The sequence below is a fragment of the Eschrichtius robustus genome, chromosome 3 (genome assembly GCF_028021215.1).
Source record: "Eschrichtius robustus isolate mEscRob2 chromosome 3, mEscRob2.pri, whole genome shotgun sequence".
Taxonomy (NCBI): domain Eukaryota; kingdom Metazoa; phylum Chordata; class Mammalia; order Artiodactyla; family Eschrichtiidae; genus Eschrichtius; species Eschrichtius robustus.
In genome coordinates, this window is record NC_090826.1 from 4,554,439 (window position 1) to 4,566,761 (window position 12,323).

Genomic DNA, 12,323 nt, shown 5'->3' on the forward strand with positions numbered 1-12,323 from the left:
TGGAGCCCCCAGCCCCCAGGGCCACTTAGGGCACACCCACCCACCTCCGGACCATACCTAGGCCCTGGAGGGATGTGCTAGGGCCGGAAGCCCTTTCCCCAGCAGCCGGCCTCCGGGTTGCCTGCCATACCCCACACCGGCACCACTCAAGACCGCCCCCACCTCTGCCAATCATCCCCAGGAAATGCTGGCTCCCAGGTGGCCAGCAGGGGTGAGGTTGTTTTTATGGAACTGGTCACAGGACAATTAGTCACCTGGGGAGTAATGACCCCCCAGCAGCCTCTCCCACCAGGCCGAGCAGGGAAAGTGGGGGCCTGAAGGCAGGTGGCCTCGCCCCAGGCCCTCCTCCACCCACATCACACACACAGAGCTGGGTCTGGGAGCCCAGCTGTAACCTCAGCGGCGCCACGGAAAATCTATTTCAATTTTTCAGGCTCTGAATAGGCAGCTCAGGGAATCGATAGCTCAGCAGCTGGAGCCCGAGAGGAAATGAGAAAGAAGGCTGGCTGGGCAGACAGCGAGGGAGTTGAGCGGGAGCAGTCTCTAAAGCCCGCGTCACTCACCCACCGGGGCCCCTGTGGGACCTGGTAAAGGGAGGCATCATCCCAGAAACCAAAGCTCCTTGGGGAGGAAACAAGGGGTCCCCAGTGTCTGCTCTGCCCCCCCATCAAAACCCAGGTCAGGGGACTTCCTTGGTGGCGCAGTGGTTAAGAATCCGCCTGCCAATGCAGGGGACACGGGTTCGATCCCTGGTCCGGGAAGATCCCACGTGCCACGGAGCCACTAAAGCTGTGCGCCACAACTACTGAGCCTGCGCTCTAGAGCCCACGCGCCACAACTGCTGAGCCCGCGTGCCACAACTACTGGAGCCCGCGCACCTAGAGCCCGTGCTCCGCAACAAGAGAAGCCACTGCAACGAGAAGCCCGCACACCGCAACGAAGACCCAACGCAGCCAAAAAAAAAAAAAAAACCAGGTCAGGGCACCCAGGAAGATGAGCTGCAGGCGACACCATCACTCAGAGCCCCGGGGAGATCAATGTCCCTATTCCCAGTGGGGCGTAAATCCTCCATCTGGGGAAGAAAGGTCCCTCCCCCAGAACTTCAAGTTGCAGAGAGCCTCTGCTGTCCCTGTTCTCCCCACCCAGACACCACCAGAGCCTGATTTTGTATCTGGACCTCCTTCCTGGCCTCCCTGGGAAAGCGGCCCCGTCCACGCCCATGTACACCCATTACCCCGAGGGCCGGGTGCTCAGAAGAGAGCGATCCACGGGTCACCTTGGGACCCCTTCCCCCTGGGAATGGTGCAGCCTCAAACCCAGGAGCCCCCTAACTCCCAGCAGCACGGGCCACACCTCTGTCCCCTCCTCCACGCCTGGGGAAACTCCCAAAGCTCTGAGCCCACCACCTCCTCCACTTCACCACCAGCCCCAAGAGAGAGGCAGGACAGATGCCACAACACAGCTGAGGAAGGGTGGGTGGGTCCAAGGTCAACCAAGGCACTGGGTCCTTGACAGAGACCGGCCCGGCTGTCCCGGACGGTAGGGCCTGGGGGCCCTCTGCCAGCAGGACTGGGTGCAGCCTTACCCTTGCCCTCCTTGGTCTTGGCCTTGCGGACGGGCACAGGCTGGGGTGCCTGCTGGGGGCTGATGGCCAGCGGAGGCGCGATGGTGACTGTCTCCACGGCCGCGGCCACTGCCGCTGCGGCTGCCGCCGCCGAGCTGCCCTTAAAGGGGTTGTTGGCGCTGAACTCCCGCCACTTGGCGCCCAGGACGGTCATCATTTTGGACATGGGGATCTTCGGGTTCTTCTTGGCGATGAGTGGCCTGCGTGGGGGGAGAGGCAGGAGGGTGAGGACAGCCCCATGGAGGGGATGAGACCCCCATGTGACCCCCCGCAGGGCCCACCCTTCTTCTCCCAGGTCCCACACCTGGGATATGCAGCCAACTGGGAAAACCGGGCAGAAAGGAGGGCAGGGAAGAGGACCAAGACAGAGACAGCAGTCCACCCCCAAGGCTCCTGATTCCCTGTTTACGTGGTGGGTGATCTTCTAATTGGGTTTTCAGACCCTGTAAGACCCGAGGGGCCGGAGGCAGGGACCTACAGCAGCAGGACCCTGGGGGGCCAGTCCCATTTCTTTTAGAGCTGAGTGTGGCCACGGGGGCTTAAGACCCCTGGGAATGACTGGGGTCGCCATCCCTGGGGGTAGGACCAGCGAGGGAAAGCAGGACCACCTGTTGAGATGAAAAGGGTCCTGCCCCTCCTGCCAGCTCTGCCCAGGGTCAAGGTCAGCCTGGCAGCCCACCCCAGGAGCCCGGGGCCCTGTCCCTCTGGCCGCCCCACTTGGTGCCCCCGGGGGAGGCAGGCCTCGAGGGCAGTCTCCGTGGATGCCCAGCCATGGTGGCCCCGAGGCCCACCTGAGGAACTGGCTGAAGGCCTTGTAGTTGGTCAGCGTGTGATAGTCAGCCTCCGAGAACAGGTAATCCACGTCGTCCAGGCCCCACTCGGCCATGAGCTGCCCCGAGGACTTGGGTTCCTACAGACACACGGGCCGGAGGTGGAATGAGAGGTGGGGGTCCCTCTACCCTGCACCCCCCACCAGGGCCCCACCCAGGGTGCCTCGGAAAAGCAGGGGGATTATGTCAGCAACTTAACAAAAGCAGTTCTCACCCACTACTGAAAACATCCTACAGCATCTCAGGCCGCCAGCCCCTTGATCAGTGGGAATGGCCCAGATGCCAGCTCATGATGGGGTGCGGGCCACACGCCTGGGGGGTTAATGTGGGGGTTTGGAGGGAAGCCAGGGCAGGAATAATAACAGGACTCACTCTGTCCGCCCCAGGAAATCACCTAGTACAGTCACACTTGGACCTCGTGAAAGGACAGGCCACTGCGGGTTCTGGGACCAGGAAGATGTGCCCTGGTCAGGGCAGTGGCCCAGCTCGGGGCAGAGCCCAGAGAGGGTCCCTCGGCTCCTGCTTCACTCTCCAGATGGGGCACTGAAGCCCAGGGAGGTGCGCGAGTTCCCAAGGGCACACAGACAGCCAGCCCAGGCGTCAGGTCACAAAAGCAGACCCCGGATGGCTGGGAAGGGAGGGGTGGGCGGTGGTGCTGGCTATGAGATTGGAACCTGCTGGACAGATGCAGGCTCCAGTCCTGGCTCTGCCACATACTAGCAGTGAGAGTGACAAGCTACTTCACCTCTCTATGCCTCAGTTTCCCCATCTGTAAAATGGGGATAACAGCGCCTGCCTCACGGGAGGGAGGGAGTTAGCACAGGTACTTGGAACAGGGCCCTCACCCCAATTTCCCATTTGCTCCAGGCAGCCCTGAGCTGCACCAGCCCCACCCACTGATATGGATCAGTGGGTGGGGCTGGTGCAGCTCAGGGCTGCCTGGAGCAAATGGGAAATTGGGGTGAGGGCCCTGTTCCAAGTACCTGTGCTAACTCCCTCCCTCCGTGAGGCAGGCGCTGTTATCCCCCATTCTTACAGATGGGAAACTGAGGCATAGAGAGGTCGAAGTAGCTTGTCACTCTCACTGCTAGTCCTGTGGCAGAGCCAGGACAGGCAGCCTGCATCCTGCTCCAGGCAGGTTCCAATCTCATAGCCCTGCACCACCGCCACACCACCTTCCCAGCCATCGAGGGTCCTGCTCTTGTGACCACTGACGCCCTGGAGCTGGCCTCGTCTGCTGTGCCCTTGGGAACCTCGCGCCCACCTCCCCTGGGCTTCAGTGCCCCATCTGGAGAGTCGCACAGCACGGCAGCCCCGCCCAAGGGACCCGCTTCCTGGCCTCCTGTTCTCTGTGGCAGTTCAGAGGTGCTCCCACGTGGGACCCCCTCCCTCGGCCAACCTGCTCCTGACACACAGCCAGTCCTGGAGGTTCCCACCACGAAGCAGAGCAGCAAGTGAGCGATGACATTATTACAGGACGACCCTGAATCACTCCTGTAAGTTCATCTTCCAAATCTGTCACCTTCTCAGCCGTCATCAGTCACAGGTGACTCATAACACACCTGCCAACTAATGAGCTCCCTCTGGGTGTCGGGACACCGCCGGCACTTCCCAACTTCAGTCGTTGATAGTCACCACCTCTGCCTCACCCAGCAGCCACTGTACTAACATTTACGGAGCACTTATCTTCAAATCCACGGCCAGCCCAAACTGAGCCTCGTCAAAGATCGAAGGCAGCAGGAGGTTCCCGGATGAGGTGCTGTCATCTGTCATCTGCTGCTGCCCGACCCAGAGACCCAGGACCCAGAGACCCAGAGCCCCTCGGCCCCTCCCCCCACCCCCGTGGAGCCCCCCGCAAGGAGCGGCCTTGACATTCCAGGGGCCACATCATGCCCCACATTCACGGGGAAGAGGCTTTTCCCAGGGGAGAGCTGCAGGCCCATCGCTATAGCTTCCCTGACTCTCGCTCCCTGGGACACTCTCCTGGGTGCCCACGTGGGATGAATTTCGGAACACGTGCTAACTAAGGCCCCCTTCCACCATAAGTGGAGCTGTCCAGCCACTTCTTCTTAGCTCCGACCAAGAGTTTCCTGACACCAAACTTGAGTTCAGACCATCGCTCTCCTCAGAAGCAGCTGACCGCTCAAGTTGAGCAAGACAGCGGACAGTACATCAGCAAGAGGCCGCACGACTTCCTCCCCAAACTCCTAAATGTCATCCACTGTTACTTATAATGTGTCTCCGAGACTTGTGGCTACAGTCTTTCTCACCAAGTTGTGTCCAACCTTCACGCGCGTGCACTCACACCCACAGACCCATCCGCCCCGACGGCCCTTCGTGGGAAAGGATGCTCTAGCCCTCTTCCCACAGGCGCTCCCGGGTCAGAAGGCAGGGAGCTGACAGCAGGAGGCTCAGCCCGCCCAAGCAGGTGTCCCCCAGCCAGGCCTCAGGGTTACCTTGAGGCATCCGTCATCGTTGTCGTCCTCGTCGTCATCTTTCTTTTTTCGCTTGGCTTTTTTCTCCTTCTTGTCCTTGAGTTTTTTCTTCTTCTTTTTATTTGGGGAGTAGTCACTGCCCTCACTGTCCGACTTCTCTTCCAGATCCTCTTCATCTTCCGGCAGCTCATCATTGCTCCCCTGGAAGAGCAAGGTAGACGGTGAGGACAACAGGGGCCCAAAGAAAATGCAGAGTCCCAGGCAGAGGGGCTGCCCTGAGCCAGCACGGGGTAAGGGTCTTGTCCCCAATGACTGGTTGGTGACAAATGGTGCTGTGCAGGTTGAGTCGAGGCCTCGGGTGAAGACACGCGCCCCCACCAGGCAAGCTCAGCACAGCCCGCTTGGACGGCCCTGTTTCAGGTTTCTATGGACTTTGGGACTGTAACGCGTGTCAGCGATGGCACTTGGACCCAGGCGCTCGTAGAGAGGAGGTGATGCCCAGAGCCAAAAACCAAAATGCTGTCCACGCGGGAGAAGAGCCCCCAACTTCCGCCCCGGCTCCCAGCTCCTCACCTCTCTGTGTATCTTTGCATCCTATGGAGTCTGTGTGTCAAGTGAAACCTATGATTAACACAGGGCGCACATCCCAGTTTCATCTGCCTGTGCGCTCTCCGGACGCTGCTAAGGCACAAGCCCACCTTCCCCACCGCCCGAACCCTGGCTGCTTCATCTCAATATGAGACAAAGTAATTTAGGCAGCTCTTAAGCTTGGTTTCCTTGATTTAGTTTCCCTCTGTACAGGCAGAAAATGGCCCATTTATATGGAGATAAGGGTGTTTACAGACAGAGCATCCCCTTCAGAAAGGCACTGCCCCTGCGAGAAAGCTGAGAAGGCTGTGTATTTGGGGCTTTTCAAGAGGCAAGCAGGCTGATTAGGCCCCTCCCGGCCTGGGTCTGCAGGAGAGGCCAGGCACGGATGCTCCAATGAAGATGACACTTGGCATCTTCATGCTGGCGGTTTACTGTCTTCAACGTGAGCAAAGAGAGGCACGGAAGAGATGAAGAAAGAACTGGAGAAATGAAGGATGTGAGCTCCGGAAAGAGCAATGAGGGAGGGAGGAAAAGAGGAGGTGGAGAGGGAGGAGGAAGGAGGGGAGGAGGGAGAGGAAGGAGGTGGGGGAGGGAGCAGATGGAAGAAGGGCAGAGAAGAAGGAGGGCAGCAAGGGCAGTGGATCTGTCTTGGGAGGCCCCCAGCCCGCTCTGCCCTTTCCAGCCGCACTGTGGAGTGGAGAGTCTTTTCCCAGGAGGGAGGCTCTTGCTGAGATACAGCTGGGAAAGGACCCACCCGTGGGGTCCCTGCACTTCCTGACTCTCCTGCCGCTCAGCTCGCTCTCTCCCTACCGCCGGCTCCCGGCTCCCGGCTCCCGGCTCCCGGCTCCCAAACCTTTTATGCCCATTAAGCTGCTGAGTCAGTGTGCTGGCTGGTGGCTGGCAGGCAGCAGGGCCTCTGGGCCTTTCCGGAACCCACGTGTTTCCCGGAATACTGACTCGGTCGGCCACACCGGGCTCCAGGGGCAGCGCGCCGGTCCTGGCTGCTGCCAGAGCCCGCCCAGGGCAGGACAGCCTTGCACGCGATCCCGTTCCCAGGGCTCATGGCCACAGCTCCCAGCCCTGCCTCGGTCCTCTGGGGAGGCAGGGGTCAGACAGGGATGTCCATTTCCCCCGAGGATGTAGAGTTTGGCCAGCTTGGAAAGAGTACCCTTCGACAGACCTGAGAGACAGGCTCAATCCCAGCCACACCCCCGCACAGGTAAGGATGGGAGGAGGAAACCGCCACAAGCTTCAGCACCGTGGACAGAGGCTGTGGGGCCCGCCGAGGGAGGGGCATGGGGCTAGCCCTCAGCTGCGCTGGGGACCCCACGAACCAGACCAGGGAAGAGACAGGAGGACCCACGGTGGGTCCAGGGGCTCCCCGGGGAGGCTGCAGGACAGAGACTGTCTCGGAGCTCTGACCCTTGCTAGTCAGGAATTGGGCAAGTCACTGCAGCATCCTGACCTCAGCCTCCTCATCTGTGAAATGGGGATGCCATACAGGGCGGTAAGAGGAACAAAGGAGATCATGTGAGAGAGAAGGCCTTAAGCATTTTGAAGTAGGAGAGTCCCAAGTACCCATGAAGCCCCAACTCTGCTCGGAAGCTGAAGATGCAGCCAGGACCACAAACTGGAGGACACAACGAGCCTCATCCCCCCTCGTTTCTGCAAATCGGGGCTGGACTAAAGCCAAGTGCATGGACAGTGCCTGCAGCTGGGCAACAATTACAGTGCAGACGGGCAACAGGACCGCACCTGAGGGGGAGGTGCCCTGAGTATCTGCTGGGGAGCCTGCACGCCACATCCCAAGTGCAGGAGAGGCGGGGAGTGGCCAGCACAGCTCTGAACGCAGGGCCCAGAGGGAGCGGGAGGGAGGGAGGAAGGGAGGGAGGGAGGGAGGCGGGGAAGGCGCCTCCAGCGGACGCCCTGTCGGTGTGTGCACAGTGGGCGGGGCGGGGGGGGGGGTGGAGCAGGTCTGGCAGAAGGCCCCAAGCTGTGCACTGCCAGGAGTGTTAGCCCAGCAGCCACTCCGGGGCTAAGTGGGGGAGCAGGAGGGCAAAGTTCCTTCTCGAGGAATGAGCCGGAGCTACAGCAGGACAGTCAGCACCCCAGCGGCCCACGGGGGGTGACAATGATGGCAGCCCCTCGTTTCAGGGAAGGAGCAGACCTCTCCCTGCCCTGAGAAGACTCAGATTCCTCAATTCTCCGACTCCCCGCCCATTCCCTGATCCCCTCTCTGCCCTGCCTTCTTCCCCCGCCTGCACCCCGATCTCGTCCAAGCCCCCCCTGCCCACCTGGGAGGCTGGTGGAGGGCGGGGTGCAGGACAGGTCTTTGGAGATGAGTTTCCCGATGGTACAATCAGTCTGTATCCACAGCGTCTCTCTGTATCCAGACACATCTAGACCAGGGCACATCTAGACACATCTAGACCAGGGCCTCCTTTTTCCTGTGTTTTGTTTTTCCAAACTCTTCCCTTGCAGAGAAAGGGGCAAGCGGAAGGGCAGCGAGTGGTTCTGAAAACAACTCGAAGAGGAGTGACCCATCAGCAGGACCCGGAGGGATGCAGGTCAGCCAGTGGCAAGAAGGGGAGGAATGACCAAGAACCAGGAGTAGACTAACCATTCGGGTCCATTGAAACTTACAGAGGAGAGTGCGGGCCAAGCCACATTCAGGGAGGAGACACAGGCACAGAGCAAAAATGCCCTAATAAAGCCCTGAACCAACCTGAGCCCCGAGCCACACTGTGGGCTCTGAACATCAGGACCAGTCGGGGCTGTGACCCTGATGCTGTCCTCTGGGCTGCAGCAGCCCCAGGCATGACTATAGCGGATGCCCTGGATGGTAGAAGAATCTAAGTGAACTTGGAGTCCCAACAGAATCCATCTGCAAAGCTGCCTTAAATCCTACGCCCGGGCTGGGTGTGCGAGGAACTGGGGGTAGGGAGGAGGGGTCTCTGCCCTGAGCCCCAGGCCCACTGAAGGCACGGCATGCCACCCGTGAAGGCCCTGGGGACCCCGAGTGGGCAGTCTATGCCCACCCTTCCTCCCCCAGCTCTGCAGATGTCTTTCGATCCAGGCCTCCCATCTCTCTCTCCCTTCCCTCTACGCCCAGCTCTCAGCACACACCGCATCTCTCTAAAAAGCAGGCATTTAAACTCAAAAGGAAGGACTCAGAGAGTTGGTCATTCTCAATTTGGGGTCCTTCAAGACTGAGAGGGAAAAAGAAAGAATGAAATATGAGCCTTCCCATTCACGAGTGTTATAAACAGTTATAATTTAGCACTGAATAATTGGTTGCTATGGTAACCGCTGCAGCACAGGTTGAAATCATTTCTCCCTCCTGCGCTGGGTCTGACAAGGAGCTTCATCTACATATGCTCAGGTTCCGGCCAAGCCCCGGTTATTTTATGTAAATCAGAATTCACGACTTGCTGCCTGTCCCTCCACCCCACCCCCAAAAAACCTGCTGCTACATGGGTTCCACCACCGGGGGCCCTCTGCTCCCTCCACCCAGAGCCTTGTGTTGGGGCCACCTGGTTGGAGATGAAAAGGAGAAAAGGGGTGACATTCCCCTCCCCACATCCTGAGGACGGGGTCTGCAGGCGGGCGGGCGGGCAGTGTGCACATGGCGGCCAGGATCTTGCTCTCTGGCTGCAGCATGCTCAGACTGTACACATCTGACAGCTGCCAAGCCAGGCTCTCAGCAATGCTGGGGAGGGGGCAGCAGTGGCCCAAGGGCCACCTTGGGGGCCTGGCTGGCACTGCCCGGTCATCTGCGGGGCCCTCCAGTCTACCCTGGCCTCCATGTCCTTTGAGATCCAAGAATTGCATCTCAGTAGAGAGAGGAAGGAGAGAGGGAGAGGAAGTGAGGGGAGGGAGAGTGGAATGGAGGAGAGGAGGAGAGAGGAAGGGAGGGGGGGAGGAAGAAGAGGTGGGCGGAGAAGAAATGCAGAGGAGTGAGAAGGAGGGCAAGGGAGACCCAGGAAGAGGTAGCAAGAGATGGATACAGCACAGAGGCCATGCTCAAGCCACAGCAGTGAGAGACGGGCTCAGAGACGAGAACCAAACCCCGTGTCCCGTAGGGCCAGAGGAAGGAGACCGGAGACCTGGGTGAGCGGGGTGATCAGGCATGTGGGAGGCAAGCACCAGCCCCCCTGGCCTCGGAGACCACTGGCCCCCACCTCCCCTGGCCAAACTCCCCCTGCCTCCCTGCTGTCCAGACACTGCCCACCTCCTGCCTCCTTCGTAAGCAGGGCAGAGGGGAGGGTCTTGCTGCACCCTGTAGCCGGCAGGGCAAGAGAAAGCCCAGCCCAGCCTGGGGCTGGGAGGGGGGGAGGCAGGGCAACCCGTGGCAGCCCTGATGGTCCTTCATCGGCATTTGGGAACTGGGCAGACCAAGGACCAGGTGGAACTGCCCGCCTTGGCCTAGCCTCCCTCCCAGTTCCCAAGAAAGAAGCTTAGGGAGAGGGAGAGAAATCGCTGAGGAGCTGGGGAGAAGGTGCTTGTGCGGGATGCCCCAGGACCCTAGGATCTACCTCCACCCCGCAGCCACAGAGCATCAGGTCTGAGGGCTGACAGCAGTGGCCGCAACAGAGCAAGATATCAGAGCTTCAACCGGGAAGTCGGCCCCTGCACCCCAGGGCCCCGCCAGCCCTGAGCCATCTAACCTCTGCCCCCAACAAAGACAGACCTGCGGGCCAGGGTGCGGGAGGGGCTGGGGGGTGCTGCAGCAGGGCATTCGGAGCCCCCTCCCCACAGCAGGGGGACCCGGTCCACAGCACCTCCCTCGGGGGTGTGGGGGAAGCCTCCAGGCATGGGTCCCCCCTTCCCCTCTCCTGCCTCCACTGCCCCTCCTGGGTAACGGGGACAGAAAGCTGCAGCTCACAAACCTTCCCACGTGCAGCCCACGTACCAGCCGCAGGGTTAGGGGTGGGGTGTCCCGGGAGGGGATAGACCTGTCAATCCCGGAAGGATGCCAGGAGCCCAGGCAGTGAGGACAAAGCTGAGGGGCAGCAGAGATGGAGGGTGGCATCGGACAGGGGCAGTGCTGGGCTCGGAGGAGGCTCAGGGTCCCTCTGCGGGGAGAAAGGGTCGTCTATGCGCGCCAGAGGAGAGGAACAGCCGGGTGTGGCCGCAAGCGGGCAGGGAGAGGCTCCGGGGCAGCTTTGGCCAGGAGCCTGGACAGGGCAGCTGTCCTAAGGAGGCCCTTCCCGGGAGCCAGGAGAGCCGAACAGGGGGCGGACCTGGTGAGAAATGCTGACCCCAAGCTCACCAGGGAACACAGGCCGGACGTACCTGCGTGGTTCCAGCTGGAGGAGGTGGGGCTGACACCTCCCTGCCCCAGTCCCTGAGCTCCAGGCAGGCCAGCCCGGAGCTAACCACTATGGGGACCCGGGGCACTGCCCAGGGCTGGCCCTGCCCTCCAGACGCTTGCAGGCTGACACCCTGGATGCCCCCAAGGGCCACTGGCCTTCCCCCTGGCACCTCTCACGTGAAGATGCCCTGTTGGCCCATATCCGATTTGCTCCTAAACAAGCAGGGGGGTGTGCATAGGCGATGCTCCCCTTACTACAGACACAGAAGCAAGGCTCAGACAGGTGTGGGCAGTGGCCTGGGGAGACGTGGGGAAGAAAGCCCACCGCCCATCACCTGCCCACCATCCTGAGCCCTTTGTCCTCAGGAGTCTCCTCCCTCCCGCCCCCGCAGCCTGTTTGGGGACCCTCCAGAGTTAAGTCATACCACGGCCCCCTCCGCACAAAGCCTTGCAGGGGACAAGCCAGAGGCCCACAGTGGCCTTTGAGGCCACGTCAGAACATCCCAGCAGGGCCCCCGCACACACTGCTACTCTGTCCCGGGGCCACCGAGGGCGATAACACCTCCCCCACCGCCTCCCCTGCGAGGCCAGGCCAGGTGGGTCTCCTCTGGGCAGGGGAGGAGAGAAGGCCAGAGGACCAACAGCGCTTCCCCTCGGAGCAGGCGGGCCAGGGGAGGACCAGGCTGGGGGGCAGGGGGCAGCTGGACATCCCCAGGGCCAGATCTCAGCTGTGTTGCCGTGACCCTGGCAAGTTCATCTCTGAGCCTCATCTGTAAAGCAAGGTGCACACCAGCCCCTCCCCATAAAGCCACCGGGAGGATCGAGTGACGCCGAGGAGAGGTGGCAGCTCTCACGAGGTGGGAGACGGGAGTCCCCACGTTGCCGTATGACCATCCCCTCCAAGTGCCGAGGGCTTTAAGCTACAAGGCAGCCCCGGTTTCTCCCTCTGTCGGGCGGTGATAATCATCCCTGCCCCTGACTCCCAAGGTTGATGTTGAGGATGAAGTGAGTCCGCGTGGGGCATTCTAGAAATGCTCACACGAGTTACTCATAGGAGACCCATCCCTCACCGGGGTCTCCTTACTCTTCTCCCATTTGTATCTTGTTCACCAGGATTCCAACTCACAACAGGTTGGAAGCAGCAGACTAGAGGGACAGACGGCTGCCAGGAAGCAGATACGTAGGGGGTAGCAGAAGGCACCACCAAGAGCACAGAGGCAGCAGACACAGATGCAAGCGGGAATAAGGGCCCTTCAGTGAAGGGGTGGGAGCGCCGGGGGCCCCATGTTGTCACGGCCCAGAACAGCCACCAAGGGGAAAAGAATAAACACCCCAGAACCCCCTGTTTAAGAAGACAGTAGGGACTTCCCTGGTGGCGCAGTGGTTAAGAATCCACTTGCCAATGCAGGGGACACGGCTTCGAGCCCTGGTCCAGGAAGATCCCACATGCTGCGGAGCAACTAAGCCCGTGCGCCACAACTACTGAGCCTGCGCTCTAGAGCCCGCGAGCCACAACTACTGAAGCCCGC

The 12,323-nt window shown here is 60.8% G+C and overlaps 1 protein-coding gene across 3 annotated transcripts in view; it reads right to left on the reverse strand.

Moving 5' to 3' along the window:
* The window catches only part of CHD5 (chromodomain helicase DNA binding protein 5), a 65,343-nt gene that overhangs the window by 42,562 nt on the left and 10,458 nt on the right, over positions 1-12,323 (reverse strand). For all 3 annotated transcript variants that reach the window (XM_068538767.1, XM_068538768.1, XM_068538766.1), the window contains exons 3-5: positions 4,911-5,090; positions 2,416-2,534; positions 1,586-1,824 (exon numbers count right to left, since the gene is read on the reverse strand). In XM_068538767.1, coding sequence (XP_068394868.1) covers positions 1,586-1,824; positions 2,416-2,534; positions 4,911-5,090 — 538 coding nt within the window. The remainder of the gene's footprint in view (positions 1-1,585; positions 1,825-2,415; positions 2,535-4,910; positions 5,091-12,323) is intronic.